General features: G+C 38.4%; 1 protein-coding gene across 1 annotated transcript in view; it reads right to left on the reverse strand.

The window, feature by feature from the left end:
- Positions 1 to 16,649, reverse strand: part of LOC106876859 (cytosolic carboxypeptidase 2) — a 54,753-nt gene that overhangs the window by 1,157 nt on the left and 36,947 nt on the right. Inside the window, exons 17-27 of the mRNA XM_052973453.1 lie at positions 14,949 to 15,050; positions 12,593 to 12,718; positions 11,730 to 11,989; positions 10,914 to 10,977; positions 8,553 to 8,585; positions 7,430 to 7,513; positions 6,839 to 6,896; positions 5,076 to 5,207; positions 2,148 to 2,198; positions 746 to 888; positions 450 to 534 (exon numbers count right to left, since the gene is read on the reverse strand). Of these exons, the coding sequence (XP_052829413.1) occupies positions 450 to 534; positions 746 to 888; positions 2,148 to 2,198; positions 5,076 to 5,207; positions 6,839 to 6,896; positions 7,430 to 7,513; positions 8,553 to 8,585; positions 10,914 to 10,977; positions 11,730 to 11,989; positions 12,593 to 12,718; positions 14,949 to 15,050 (1,138 nt within the window). The remainder of the gene's footprint in view (positions 1 to 449; positions 535 to 745; positions 889 to 2,147; positions 2,199 to 5,075; positions 5,208 to 6,838; positions 6,897 to 7,429; positions 7,514 to 8,552; positions 8,586 to 10,913; positions 10,978 to 11,729; positions 11,990 to 12,592; positions 12,719 to 14,948; positions 15,051 to 16,649) is intronic.

A 16,649-nucleotide genomic window follows, 5' to 3' on the forward strand; every position in this document is an offset into this window, starting at 1 on the left:
TTTATTGATTGTAAATTTTTTCTGCCCAGTTACCTATCGACACTTTCATTTCCCTTTACTCCAAACGTCACACGTTATTTCAATTGGGTCATGCCCTTCCAATTGCTATACATCCGTAATGCATCTTACAGCTGTGCCTGTCACCGGTATGGTGAGGAATCCTACATTGGGGAGTAGTAACGACTAGGCTAGGGTAGCTGACTGATTATCGTGATCAGATTCCCAACAATTCAACTTCTCTGGTTGACATTAACACACCCACCCCCAATAGGGGCCTTAACTCCCACATTTTTCAGCTCCATGAGCTCCATTTTCAGGAGCAAAATCCTTTTTACAGGGTCCATAACACTGGAATTTTGGAATGTGCACATAAATATCAGTAGTATGCGACACATGTGTCATGATTACATAAAAAGGATTTGATATGGGGAGAAAAAAATCATACATACTCTTATTTGCTGGGGCTAGAAAACTTCTGGATCTTAAACTCAAATTCTCTGATACTTCTTTAATAAGACTGCTGCCAAAGAGTCGCTTGAATAAAAATAAAAAACAAAAATATTAACATTATAAAAAAAAAAATCAAGATAAAATGAAGACACTTGCTCAAGATGCTATATGGTGTGACTGAACCCAGAACCAAGTGATTGGGAAGCAAGCTGCTTAACCACACAGCCATACCTGTACCTACATATACACAGAACTAAAATTCAGAATTTTAATTTTAGAAACGGTAGATGCTTACCAATGGGGTATGTCTCTCATCTCCATTCTGAGTAAGCAGTTTGGAAGAACTTTTCGACATTGGCATATTGCTTCTGTTTAGAATTAGTTTGCCAGGGGCTGTTACTTTGATATTTCTCCAAAATATTTTGTTTATTAAACCATCTAAACAGAGACAAAAACAAACCATTCTAATGTAGGCACAAGGCTTAAGACAAAAACAACATCAAAAACAAAGTTTAGTGTTCCACCCTTTTGATACCAACCCACCCGTGACTACCTCTGTGGTCCTCTGATACACACTTACTGTTTTGAAGTGATCTAAATTAAAATATTACATCCAAATATCACTTATTTATGCTCCAAATACCAGCTTAATAACACAACCAAGTTATTTTGCTGAATTCTTTATTATTACTCTTTTACTTGTTTCAGTCATTTGACTGCGGCCATGCTGGAACACTGCCTTTAGTCGAACAAGTCGACCCCAGAGCTTATTCTTTGTAAGCCTAGTACTTATTCTATCGGCCTTTTTTGCCAAACTGCTAAGTTACGGGGACATAAACACACCAGCACCGGTTGTCAAGCGATGTTGGGGGGACAGAGACACACAAACATATACACACACACACACACACATATATATATATATATATACATATATACAACAGGCTTCTTTCAGTTTCCGTCTACCAAATCCACTCACAAGGCTTTGGTTGTCCCAAGGCCATAGTAGAAGACACTTGCCCAAGGTGCCACGCAGTGGGACTGAACCCGGAACCATGTGGTTCGTAAGCAAGCTACTTACCACACAGCCACTCCTACGCCTATTGTCAATATTGAAAGAAAAAATCAGGAAGCTGGCAGAGTCATTAGCATGCTGGGCAAAATGCTTAGCAGCATTTCGTCTGATTTTACATTCAGAGTTCAAATTCTGCTGAGGTCAACTTTGCCTTTTATCCCTTCAGGGTCGATTAAATAAATACTAGTTGGGCAATGGGGTTGACATAAACAACTAAACCCTTCTTCTGAAGTTGCTGGCTTTGTGCCAAAACTTGAAACCAATATTAACTGGAACAAAAAGGCAGTGAGCTGGCAGAATCGTTAGCACCTAGATGAAATGCTTAGTGGTATTTCGCCCATCGCTATGTTCTGAGTTCAAATTCCGCCGAGGTTGACTTTGCCTTTCAACCTTTCAGGGTCAATAAATTAAGTACCGGTTACACACTAGGGTTGATGTAATCGACTAGTTCCTTTCCCCCGAATTTCAGAAAGGATTAGCATGCTGGGCAAAGTGTTAACAGGCATTTCATTGTATCTTTACGGTCTGAGTCCAGATTCTGTCAAGATTGACTTTGCTTTTCATCCTTTCAAGATTGATTAAACAAATACCAGTCAAGTATCATTTAATGTAACCAACTTACCCTTTTCCTTGAAATTGCTGGCCTTGTGCCAAAATTTGAAACCAATATTAACTGAAACAAAGGCAGGATACTTCAATAGAAATATGGAAAGGTAAGGGTTAAATATAAAGTGCGTATGGCATCTTTTATCTGCTTTTTTTTTCTCTTTTGTTTCAATTATTAGACTGTGGCTATGCTAGTCTGGTACTTATTCTATCAGTTTGTTTTTGCCAAACTGCTAAGTTATGGCAAGGTAAACATACCAATACCAGTTGTCAAGTGGTAGGGGAGGAACAAATACAGACAAGAAGACACGTACACACATATACAGGGTGGTCCAAAAGTAGGTTTACAGTTATCACGTAGGCACTTTAAATTTCAATCTTACAAACTGAAATGGGAGCTTGACAAAATTAAGTAAATTAGCATAAAATAATGGTTTCATATTTTTTTTATAATTAAAATCTAAACTGTTAATATATGAATGCGAAAAAGATAGTTGAATAACTGTAAACCTACTTTTGGGCCACCCTGTATACATATACATATATGTATGTATGTATGTATGTATATCATCATCATCATCACTTAACATCTATTTTCCATGTTAGCATGGGTTGAATGGCTTGACACGGGCTGCACCAGGTTCCATAGCTGGTTTTGGCTTGGTTTCTATCTGTGTGTGTGTGCATGCGGCGGAATTTGAACTCAGAACGTAGCGATGGGCAAAATACCACTAAGCATTTCATCCAGGTGCTACCAAATCCACTCATAAGGTTTTGGTCAGCTCAAGGTTATAGTAGTTGACACTTGCCCAAGGTGCCATACAGCCATGTCTGGTTATATATTTAACAAGTTTGTTTTATAATGATGTAGCTCTGGGTTCAATCCCACTATGCAGCAACTTGGGGACGTGTCTTTGATTGACCTGGCATTTCGAGTGAAATTGGGTAGGCAGGTAGAAGCCCATCAGACTCTTCCTGTTCTTAGGTGACTGACTTAACCCTTTTGTTACCATATTTCTGTTAAAATACACTGTCTCTGTTGCAGTTTATTATGAAAATAATGAAGAATTTTGTAAAACAATTTAATCATTATCAAGCTGGTGTTTGGATCATGATTTTAACATGAAATTTTGATAGATCTTAATTCAGATGACTTTAAACAAAGAAGTTTGTATCAAGACCAAGGGCAGCTTAAGGTATGTTGGTATTAAAAAGATTAATTCACTGCCTGGTTTACCAACATCCTTTGGCCCTTAGGTGACTTTAGCAAAGTCCACTCTGTCACTAATGTTTGGACCACATTCCCAATCCAAGAATCACTGCCTCCCTCACATCACCAATCAGAGGATCACAACATCCCTTTCTCCTACTTGTTTCAAACACCCTTCAACAGGCCATGGCTGCCCTTCCTCTTCTCACTTTGTCATAACAAAATTTATTAGAACGAAATGAAAACATTAGGTTTGTAAGAAAAATATTTCCTTCATACCAATGCCATGTAAAAGCGCCCATGCCCGTATCACATTAAAAGCACCCAGTACACTCTGTAAAATGGTTGGCATTAGGAAGGGCATCCAGTTGGAGAAACCATGCCAAAACAAACAAATGGAATCAAGTGCAGCTCTGCAACTCCTGTCAAACTGTCTAACTTATGCCAGCATAGAGAATGACAATGATGACAATGAAGCATTGTTATCATCATGTATTGTACATTTTTTGCAGCACATTGATGGCACTACAGCAAAAGTCTTCTCAATCAACTGCAAATTCTCCCATTGGATGAAGACAGCATAATTTTCTTTGAACTTTCTTGTAGTGTTTTCTTGGCAGAGATATTTCGTGGTTTGCCATTTCCTTCCCCAACTGGATAGCTGTTGGCCCACAAGGAGCTAATCAATCCTCAACAGGTATTTAGTCCTGCTGGGTGTCCAGAAACCCTCCTCACAAGAGTAGCAAGCTGTTCAAGTGGGAGAGCTGGTTTAGCCACTGACCACAGAACAGGTAGTTCTGGTTTACATGGTCCCAGGAGCAGGTCTCATCAGCCTGTGATGAGATCCCTAACCTGACTTCCATTTTACAAGCATAGATTCATTAAAATGTATAACCATGTCCAATATACTAATCAAGCTAATTAAGATGGATATTAAAATTTTCATTAGCCTGGTAAGGCAGCAAGCTGGAAAAATTGTTAGCACATTGGGAAAATGCTTACCAGCATTTCATCTGTCATAACATTCTGAGTTCAAATGTTGCCAGAGTCGATTTTGCCATTCATCCTTTTGGGGTCAATAAAATAAGTACCAATTGAGCACTAGGATTGATGCAATCAACTTAGCCTCTCCCTGAAGTTGCTGGCCTCGTGCCAAAATTTGAAACCAGCTATTTTCATTTCAAAAAAACACACACAAAGAGATACATGAAAATATCCATCTTTTCATGAATTTGTTATGGTTTCCTCATTTTCTGCTTATCTTTTTTACTTGCTTCGGTCATTGGACAGCAGGTTTGCCAGGGAACTGCCTTGAAGGGTTTCAGTCAAAACAAACTGACCCCAGTCTACCAAATCCACTCACAAGGGGTTGGTTGACTCAGAGCTATACCAGAAGTGTCCCAAGATGCTGCACAGTGGGACTGAACCTGAAACCACGCGGTTGCAAAATGAGCTGCTCAAACCTTTAGAGTTTAAACTGGCCATATACAGCCCAAAATGTTCTATCTGTTTTACGTTCAAACTGACCAGATCTGGCCACCTACCTAGTAATGTCATTCAAATCATAAACAATCACATCATCAAAATATCAAAGCTATGAGATAATGCATGATCCATTCAAACCAATATGAATGAATAAGTATTGTAATTGACAGAGTAATTTGAGTGCTAAAGGGTTAAACACACGGCCAGGCCTGTTCCTATATTTTTGTGTACTCAAATAGTTTTATTTACTTGATTTCAGAGCGTTTTTATTTTGATCTTGTCCTCTTCCAACAACGTGAAGGCTAGGTGGCTGTTCAGTAGACCTATTGCAGAATAAAATACGGTTCTTGCCTATCTGTCGGTTATTTAGTGCAAGAGTTTCTGGAAGCAAGACAAAAGAAAAGAAAGAAAGACTTATGAAAAATGAAGTGATGAGAGAGCTTCTGGCTGGGGACTCAACCTGCTAGAAATAATAGCCAAATATCCTTTCAAATCTCTACCTACCATCATATATATGTGAAGGTATGAGTGTGCATGCATGCATATATACATACATATACATGCATGCATATATACATACATACAAACATACATACATACATACAAACATACATACATACATATATATATATATATACATATATTTATATACATGCATAAATAAAGACATACGTAAAAAAGAGGGGTTTTAAAAAGAATTCTTGATACAGGCACAATATTTGAAGAAAGATTTTCTTTAATTTAAAACTATAAATTTTATGAAAGAAATCTTTAAAAAAAATACAGAATGACTTAAATTTTTTGGAAGAAGTGTTCACAAAAAAGAAGCACTTTGAATGTTAGCAGCTTTTGAAGTGCATGTGTTATGGGATAATGTGTACAGCAAAAAAAGGTTGCTTCTTGTAGCAGTGTTGACTATTTCTGGTTTAGAATTCCTAAAGAGTATTCTTCCTTTGCTTTACATAGTTTATCATTTTCTTCCTTTATTTTGAAAAAAAGGGAATATTTTGAATTTTTCATTTGCGCATATTCTTTGATGTTCACCACATGGAACATTTCTAAAAGATAAACTTTTGACTTATGAACCCTAACCTGTCGTATTAAATTTTGATCCTGTTTCATCCCATTATTCTCATTGTGCTCTGGATATGCGATGCAGTAAATGAGGTTTTCTTTTGTTTTGCTATTCATGTTGTATTAATCTTTAATCCCTTCCTATTCTTAAATCTTTTGGGTTTTTTCCCTGTTTTAATATATCATAATTTCTACAATAAAGTCTTCATATTTTTTTTTTACCTGCATTATTTCTTCTGATGTGAATTTCGCCTTTGTTAAGAGTCTTTTAAAATCTGGTGGTTGTCCTTAGCTATTGATAATTTGGGATTTTTTAAAATTATTTTCGGAGGTTTAATGATTAGTGCAGGATTGGAAGGCATTATTTGGCTGAATGTAAACTGTTATGGTTTTCAGGATTACAAATGACTACAAAATGAATATTTATGTTTTTACTTTTGTCTTTGCTCTCATTTACTAAATTTATTGGGTATTTTTATTTCTGAAGCAATATTTTTAGTTCACTCATTCATTTCTCTCATGAAATAAGAGACTCCTTACTTGAGTGAAAATCAGGTAAAGGTTAGTGTCAGTAAGAACATATAGCAATAAAACAAAACCTCAGTAACATATTCATCTAACTCATACTAGCATGGAAAAACAGATTTAAGCCCAGATATCCTATCTGTTGTTTGTTCAAACTGGCCATATTGGACCTTTCACATCTACCCTACAATGTCATTCTAAAAATAAACATTTTGTACATCAAAATTTTAATGCTACAAGATAATGCATGATTAATTCAAAACAAAATGAAAAAATAAACATTACATTTGACAGAGTAATTTGAATGCTAGAGGGTTAAAAATGAATGAATGCATGTATGTATGAACGATGGCTGTTTCATGGTTAACAGAATAAAAAGCTGTCAAAGAATAAAAGTGAAAATAGTTTTATACTTCTGGGAAGCAGCGTGTTATCTTCAAGTTCCTTTGTTAGATATTGGAAGTAATTTCTCTACAATTAACACAAAAAAAGAAGAAACAAATAAAATAAATTATTGACAAAATTCCAAAAGTTATAGAATAGAGAATTATTTTGAAAAATAGTTTATTAGGTCGCTAATGTATTTATTTAACGAAGGTGTTCTTTTTGTCAGTCTTATACAAAATTCCAAGTGGAGGCGCAATGGCCCAGTGGTTAGGGCAGCAGCCTCGCGGTCACAGGATCGCGGTTTTGATTCCCAGACCGGGCATTGTGAGTGTTTATTGAGCAAAAACACCTAAAGCTCCACGAGGCTCCGGCAGGGGATGGTGGCAAACCCTGGTGTACTCTTTCACCACAACTTTCTCTCACTCTTACTTCCTGTTTCTGTTGTGCCTGTAATTCAAAGGGTCAGCCTTGTCACACTGTGTCACGCTGAATCTCCCCGAGAATTACTCTGTTGTCTTACATATCAATGGTGTTTTTATTGTTTTATAAACAAACTGTTTCAGAATAAAAGATAGATTCATGGGAATTCTAAAGATTTACATCTAAATATTACTCACACTGTCCTCCAATGACAACTGTCTTGTAGTCTGAGACTTGCTAATATTCAAATCAGATGCCTTGGAATATTTAACTAACTGACTCTGGAAGAAAATATAAATTATTGTTAATAAAACCTGCAAAGCCTTTAGAGATAATTTCCAACACAGAGTGTTCAACACATACATGTGACTCATCGTTTAATGCCTGTTGCCCATGCTGTCATGTGTCGGAAGCTTTGAACAGAGCTGGCAAGCTGGGGAGTGGCACCTGACTCTAGTCTGATTTGGCATGGTCTCGACTGTTGGATGCCCTTTCTTAACATCAACCACTTACAGAGTGTGCTGGGTGCTTTTATGTGGTGTTGTTTGGGCACTTTTATGTGGTGTCACATGGTGCCACATGGGTGGTTTTACGTGGAACAATATGGGTGGTTTTACGTGGCACCACATGAGCGCTTTTACATAAGACTGCCATGAGTGATTTATGCCACCAGAGGGACTGCTGCGGAGTATGGGTCTTCTTGAGTATAGCACGGTGCCAGGTATCTTGCCCCTTTGTCATCTTGCCTGAAAGGTTCAGTACCCTGAGGTCGATATAAGTATGTATCTACCTACCTCAACCCTTCCCTCCCTCAATCCCTACCTACTTACAGACCTATCTATCTGTCTGTCTGTCTGTCTCTCTCTCTCTCTCTCTATTAATCTATCTGTCTATGTATGTATGTATATAAGTGCAGGCGTGGCCATGTGGTTAATAAGTTTGCTTCCCCACCATATGGCTTTTAGGTTCAGTCTCACTGTATAGCATTTTGGGCCACACAGTTGGACTGAACTATAGTGTCATTCAATCTTCTATTATAACCCTGAACCAACCAAAACCTTGTGAGTGAATTTGGCAGAAGGAAACTGAAAGAATCCCATTGCACTAAACAGAATGCTTCATGTATTGTGTATTTAGGCTGAGTTGGATCCTTTTATGCTGAGGTGAATTTAGCCAATTGCTGTCTTAATAGATTGATAAAATAAGTACTAGACATTACTAGAGTTGATACGAAAGAGAAAAACAGTTGAAGGTGGTACTCCATGATGGCCACAAACCAGTGATTGCAACCAGTAAAAGAAGAAGCAATGATATACCTACCAGTTCAGATTTTCTGATATCAGATTTACTATTCTGAAACAAAAGAATTGAAAGAGTTAAACAGAATAAAAACAAGATCAAGTAAGACAAGACCCAACTAAACCTCTTTATGGTCTGTGTTCAAATCCTATCAAGATCAACATTGTCTTTCAATCTTCTGAGGAGGATGATAATGGTAGATTGATCGAATTGTTAGATCATTGCACTAAATGGTTTTGCATTTTTTGTTCTACCTCTTTACATTTTGAATGTGTTGGCATGATAAAAAGCACTGGTGATGGTGTCATGTAAAAATCACCATATATGGTGCCATATAAAAAGCACTGGTGAGGGTGTCACATAAAACGCACTGGTGACGGTGCAATGTAAAAAGCACAGGTGCTGGTGCCATGTAAAAAGTACAGGTGATGGTGCCATGTAAAAAGCACAGGTGCTGGTGACATGTAAAAAGCACCCAGTACACTCTGTAAAGTGGTTGGCATTAGGAAGGGCATCCAACTGTAGAAACCAAGCCAAAACTGACTATGGAACCTGGTGCAGCTCCTGGCCTTGCCAGCTCATATCAAAGTGTCCAACCCATGCCAGCATGGTTTGACAAGTCTTCTCAAGCACAGCAGATCACCAAAGGTCTTGGTCGCAAGTCATTGCCTTTGTGAGGTTAAAAGTTCGAAGATCATGCTTCAACACCCCGTCCCATGTTTTCCTTGGTCTACCTCTATCACAGGTTCCCTCCACAGCTAGATATCAGCACTTCTTTACACAACTGTCCTCGTCCATATGCATCAGATGACCATACCAGTGCAGTCGTTTCTCTTGCACACCATATCTTAATACCTCTTATGCCTAATTTTTCTCTCAAGATAGTTACATTCTGTTGAACATGCACACTGACATTGCACATCCAGCGAAGCAGACAGGCTTCATTCCTATCAAGCCTACACATGTCCTTGGCTGTTATAGCCCATGTCTCATTTAGCATGGTTTCTATGGCTGGATGGCCTTCCTAACACCAACTACTTTACAGAGTGTGCTACGTGACACCACACAGGTGCTTTTATGAGGTGCCGCATAGATGCCTTTATGTGGCACTGCCACGAATACTTTATACCACCAGAGGGACCGATCCTAAGACTTCTGCTGTGGAGTATGGGTCTTCTTGAGTACAGCAAGGTGCCTGCTATTTCGGTCCTTTGTCATCTTGCCTGAAAGGTTCAGCATCTTGAGGTCGTTCTTCAGTACTTCATCCCATGTCTTCCTTGGTCTCCTACTTCCACATGTTCCATCTACTTTGAGAGAACAGTGCTTTTTTATGGAGCTGTCAGCATTCATCAGTATCATATGACCAAACCAGCACAGTCCCCTCTCTAGCACACAGCAACTAATTCTTCTTATGCCTAAGTTCTGTCTCAAAACACAAGCACTCTGTCGAACATGTAGACATACAAAACACATTACACATTCGGCAGAGCATACTAGTCATGTTCCTTTCTAACCTTCATATCCATTCTAGCCTTCTGCATCCAGGCCCCACGTCTCAATACCATGTAGAATTGCTGTCCGTATACATGCATCATACAATCATCCTGAAGAAACCTTTTGTGGCCAACAAAGGTAACAGCTCTTTGAATTTCCCCCCTCCTATTCTTATTCTAGCTATCACACTCTCCGTGCATCCACCCCCACTACTAATTTGGACCCCCAGCAGAAATTATCTACTACCTAGAATGAGCCACCAGGATATTTGAAAGAATCAATTTCCTGTGTCTCTAAAGTTTTTATTGATCCTGTGCATCCTCCACATATGTAAACTATCTTCTCTGATAACCTTCCTATTAATCCACTGCACCACAGGGCTTGCACAAATTGAAGCTTCTGTTTCTGGTTTAAGATCACTTTTCTGCATCCATAACCGCCTCTTCCATAATTAACTGATCCTCCTGTATTTGCTTTTACCCAAAGCCAGGAACTTTTCAGCACCCCTTGTGTATACATATATATGAGGGGATGCTGAAAAGTTCCTGGCTTTAACCCTTTAGCGTTTAAACAGGCCAAAATTGTCTTCCTGTTTTATACTCAAACCAGCCAGCTCTGACCTCTCACACCTACCCTACAAAGTCATTCTAAAAATAAACAAGGACATCATCAAAATCTCAGAGTTACAAGATGCTGTACAATTAATTTAAAACAATGTAATTAAACAGGCTTTACATTTGACAGAGTAATCTGAATGCTAAAGGGTTAAGGGTATCACGAAAGGTCTGCTTGGAGGTCGAACTGTCTGAGTTCTTTTATAGGGCTCAGAAAAATTGTAAACCCTCTGATTGTGTGTATGTGTGTGTGTGTGTACGTAAATGAAGTTACCTTATTGCTTAACAGTTGTATATGGGAAGGATGCTCGTCTGAATCTGAGCTGTCAGAACCATCACTGGAAAATACAGAGAAGTGATATATATTTATAACAAAAGAAAAAAACAACATAAAACAAACCATAACAAAACAGTATACACAACACAAAACAAAAACATACACATACACACACAGAATGAGGGAGTCTCTATGTGACTGCTCAATCTGCAAGAAATAGCAGGCAAATATCCATCAAAATGCATTTTTCACAAGAAATGAAGCTCTTATGAAAGAATGACAACATAAACCTTTCCAAAGAAACCTATCTTTAAAGGAATAAAAATTTTGGTAACTGTTAGGTTAATTTCAGTTGATTAGTTTGACGGAATCTAGTTTTACAGCTGGATGCATTTCCTGATGCTAACCCTTACCTCTAAGGAACATCTTATTTCACACGGCTTTGAAGTCACAACACCAGCAAATAATTGCTGATAATATCATTGCTTGTAACACAGCAATTTCCAGAGAAGTGCAAAATGTAAACAAACTAACAAACACACACACATAGATGTACATGTATAATTGATGAGTTACTTTCGGTCTTTATCTACCAAATCTACTCACAAGGCTTTGGTCAATCCAGGCCTATATGAAAGAAACCCTCACCCAAGGTGCTGCGCTGTGGGACTGAACCCAAAACCACATGTCTGGGAGACAAACTTCTCAATGTTACTCATTCAGAAAATGGTCAAAATGAAAACAGTGATTCCGCTAGATTCAGCAGTGAAAATATAATTTCTCTTTACTAAATAAATAAGAATAAAAGAATACCTAGATTCAAATAACTTAGATCCTTCTTCTTCTTCTTCTTCTTCTCCTTCTTCCTCCTCCGCTTCTTCTTCATCTTCATCTTCATCTTCATCTTCTTCTTCCACGTCTTCGTCTTCGTCTTCATCCTCATCTTCGTCTTCATCCTCATCTTCGTCTTCGTCTTCAGATGTTGGCTGGTCTCCTGCACACAATCCCTTTTCTTCTTTCTTCAGTTCCTTCTTCAGTGTATTTTTAAGTTCGTCAAACAAACAGTTTATCTGCTAAGAAAACAAGAACAGAACATTGTTGAAATACGGGCAGAATACACCAAAACAGAGGATTCATTTCATTGGAATTTATGGCATTTAACTCCCAACCCTAGCTTTTTTGGTGCAAGTAGGGTTGTGTAGTTTAAGAAGTTTGCTTCCCAACTACATAGTTTCAGGTTCAGTCCTACCGCATAGCACCTTGGGCAAGTGCCTAAGTGCCTTCTACAAAACCAGCCAAAGCCTTGTGAGGTTATTATCCCAAAGCTTGAAAATACAAGATGTCATCAGGTGTTGATGGTTTGACCATGGCACCCTAGACCAGAAATGGCTCAGAAATGAAATTTGCATAGGGGGTGCAAAACAAGGTTCAGAATTTTTTACAAACAAGGTTTTCTTGATTTTTTTTTTTTTTGCTCTTTGAGAAGAAACCTAACTTCAAGTTACTTTTCACAGATCACTTTTTACACACACTCACTCACACACACATACATACAGTGGAAAAATTAGGATAAACGCAAGTATATATTACTATTAGTTTGTATCAGAGAACCATGGGCAGTTTCTGGCAAGTTGACAGCAAAAGAGTTAGATGAAAAGAAGTGAAATTGCTTTTACCTGAAATTTATCTAAGTTGACATAATCAAGAAGAGTATGGAGGAAAGATACTCCCAGCATTTCATAATCGCGAGTGTTGAAGTGGAAGCCCCTTTTCTCTCCAATAGTAGAACCACAACAGGAAACCTGCTCAAAAAACAAAGAAACAAATCATTGTTAGAATAATTACTATAGGTGACACAGACATGGCTAATGAGCTGGTATCAAAAGGTTCCCGGATTAGTTATGTTTAATAAAAAATAACTTAGTTACCTAAGTTTTAACATTGTCTTCAAAATAGTCCCCTTGTGCAGCTATGCATTGATCCCAGTGTTCCCGCCAGTTTTGGAATCCGGCCTAGAAGTTGTTTTCTGTAAGTGAGTCAAAGACCTTCTGTGAGTTGTTCTGGGTCTCAACAATGACCTTTGAGCTGCATTTTCAACTTAGGGAAGAGATGGAAGTTCACAGGTGATAAATCTGGTGAATAGGACAGGTGTGGAAATGATACCATGTTGTTATTGGTGAGAAACTCATGAGTGAGGAGAACTCAGTGACAGCATACATTGTCATCAGGAAGAATCCAATTCTTTGCATTCCACAGTTCCAGTCACTTTAGCCAAATGTCCTCCGTCAAATGCTTCAAAACATCACAGTAGAACTCTTGATTGATGGTCTGGCCCTGGGGGATGAATTCTTGATGCATAATACCACATTTCCGATGGGGTGATGCTTGTTGTAGGTATTCCAGGGATGCTCTTCTGCTTTTGAAGCACCCATACCACTCGAAACCTTGTGTACAATCCATTGCCTCATCACCGTAAGTTTGCCAAAGCATGCTCAATGTCTCTGTAGCAGACTTCCCAAGTTTAAAGCAAAATTTGGCTCTTTGTTCTTGTCCATGACAAAATCACAGACTACAGCATACACATGACCACAAAAACACAAATTTCACAACTTGTGAAGTAAATAGAGAAATGTCACTCAGCACATTGCCTTACAAAGGTCACTGCTAGCTTTCACAGTGCACACAACCAAGTGCTGACACCTGTTGGTGTGCTACAAAACTAATCAGGGAACTTTTTGATACCACCTCATATGGTTAAGTGGTAGGTACAGGCCTATATACACTGAGTCACAAAAGAAATGTGAGATGTGTGTGACTGAAATATGTCTTAATTTCATTATTCTTTTACTCTTTTACTTGTTTCAGTCATTTGACTGCGGCCATGCTGGAGCACCACCCTTAGTCGAGCAAATCGACCCCAGGACTTATTCTTTGGAAGCCTAGTACTTATTCTATCGGTCTCTTTTGCCGAATCGCTAAGTTACGGGGACGTAAACACACCAGCATTGGTTGTCAAGCGATGTTGGGGGGACAAACACAGACACACAAATATATATATATACATATACATATATATGACGGTCTTCTTTCAGTTTCCGTCTACCAAATCCACTCACAAGGCTTTGGTCGGCCCGAGGCTATAGTAGAAGACAGTTGCCCAAAGTGCCACGCACTGGGACTAAACCCGGAACCATGTGGTTGGTAAGCAAGCTACTTACCACACAGCCACTCCTGCGCCTATGTTAGAGATAAATTTTGAATGATCTGATAAAGTCAATTTCTTGGATGCATTTTGACCACGGTCTATGGGTCATTGTCATGTGTTCTGGTAGTGGGCGGATCCAGCACATCGAGATTGTAGGGCGTGACATGTGCCTTCTTTCTGAATTTTACAAACCATCTTCTGCATGTTCTTTTATTCAGGCACTCTTCTCCATAAGCTGAGCAAATATTTTGAGTCACTTCAGCCGCAGAGATCCCTTTTTTTAAACTCATAAAGCATTATGTGCCCCAAATGCACCTTAGACAATTCCATGTTTGAAGAGTTATAATTAGTGAAATTTCAATTAGATCTACCAGATCTAGTGATCATCTACAGACCATCTCTCTCATTAATAGATGGGTTTTGCTAAGTAAAAAAGAAAAAAAAATGTTTCTTATTTTATTTCTGCTTGAAATTTCAAGTAAATATTGTCAGTGAAGTGACATAAAATAGCTGGAATACAACAACCTGAAGAACCAGTGAAAGAAGGAGCCTCTAAATGGTCGCTTGATCTGCTAGAAATAACAGCTAAATTTTCTCAAAAATCACATCCATTTATTTTACAAAAGGAAAGGACATGTCAGATAGTGTAGACCTAAATATTCATAAATTTATGGGATATTCAAGTCTGGAATTACCACATAATCATAGGCCTGTTCGATGAAGGCTGACCTGGGGTTAAACAACAACAACAACAACAACAGTAACATCAGTATCAGCATCAACAACAACAGTAGCAAAACAACAAGAGAGGTAAATGAAACACTAGCCTCAAACGTAAAGCTGTTTTTGATGCCAAGTTTCCACATAATTACACGACTTGTGCGTTTTCTACTCCGTTGAACTTTAAATTTGCAAGAACTAAACAGGAACTGCAACAAAGAAGAAAAGAGAAAAATAAATTCTACAGAAAGGTCTGTGCACAAAAACCAAAAGGACAACATAAGAGAAGAATGGATTTCATTGAATTTTCAAAGTTTCAAAGAACATATTTCATATATAGGACACCAGTGTGGATATGTGGCTTAGAAGTCTGCTTTCTATCTACGTGATTCCAGATTCAGTGCCACAGTGAGACATCATGGACAAATATGTCTTGGAGTATAGCTTCAGGTTAACAATATTGTGAGTGAAATTTGACAGATGGAAACTATTTAGAAGCCTCATTTTATACAAATTATATTTACAAATATATATGTATCATCATTATCATTATTTAACATCCATTTTCCATGTTGACATGAGTTGGACAGTTTGATAGGAGCTGGCCAGTCAGAAAGCTGTCTGTTAATTAATTTGTAATCAAAATATTATCTTATTATTAAAGTAGCAAGCTGGCAGAATTATTAGCACACTAGGAAAAATGCTTAGTGGAATTTCATCCATTTTCATGTTCTGAGTTCAAATTCTACCAAGGTCAACTTTGCCTTTCATCCTTTCAAGGTCGATAAAATAAGTACCAATTAAACAATAAGGTCGATGTAATTGACTTGCCCCTCCCCACAAATTTCAGGCCTTCCGTCTTTAGTAGAAAGGGTTATTATTATTATTTATTTATTGCACACAGGGGGCTAAACATAGAGGGAGCAAACAAGGACAGACAAAGGGATTGAGTCGATTACATCGACTCCAGTGCGTAACTGGTACTTATTTAATTGACCCCGAAAGGATGAAAGGCAAAGTCGACCTCGGCGAAATTTGAACTCAGAACATAACAGCAGACGTAATACTGCTAAGCATTTCACCTGGTATGCTAACGATTCTGCTAGCTTGCTGCTCTTATTATCAGTATTATTATTATTATTATTATTATTATTATTATTATTATTATTATTATTCAAAATCGCTGACGTGGCCGATGACAGTACTGCCTGATTGGCACTTGTGCCAGTGGAATGTTAAAAGCACATCCAAATGTGGGGTGTAACCTGCCCACTTATGAGTACCCCTCATTCACTGGACAATGAACTTTGCTTGCGAAGACTTATTGAGGCAAGTGAAAACTAATCAAAACCGCTAACGTGGTTGATGACAGTACGGTCTGCTGGCACTAGTACCAGTGGAATGTTGAAAGCATATCTGAGCGTGATCATTGCCAGAGTCACCCTACTGGTACATGGGAAACAACATTTGAGTGTGGTCGTTGCCAGTGCGGCCAGACTGGCTCCAGTGCAGGTAGCCCGTAAAAAAACCTTTTGAGCGTGGTCGTTGTCAGAACTGCCTGATTGGTCTTCATGCCGGTGTCACATAAAAACACCCACTACACTCTCGGAGTGGTTAGCATAAGGAAGGACATCCAGCTGTAGAAACTTTGCCAGATCAGATTGAGCCTGGTGCAGCCTCAGGCTCACTAGTCCTCAGTCAAACCGCCAACCCATGTCAGCATGGAAAGCAGATGTTAAACGCTGATGATGGATGTGATGATGATGATGATGCTAATGATGGTAATGGTGATGAAGACACTGATGATG

The sequence above is a fragment of the Octopus bimaculoides genome, chromosome 15, assembly GCF_001194135.2.
Source record: "Octopus bimaculoides isolate UCB-OBI-ISO-001 chromosome 15, ASM119413v2, whole genome shotgun sequence".
In the NCBI taxonomy this organism is placed as follows: Eukaryota; Metazoa; Mollusca; class Cephalopoda; order Octopoda; family Octopodidae; genus Octopus; species Octopus bimaculoides.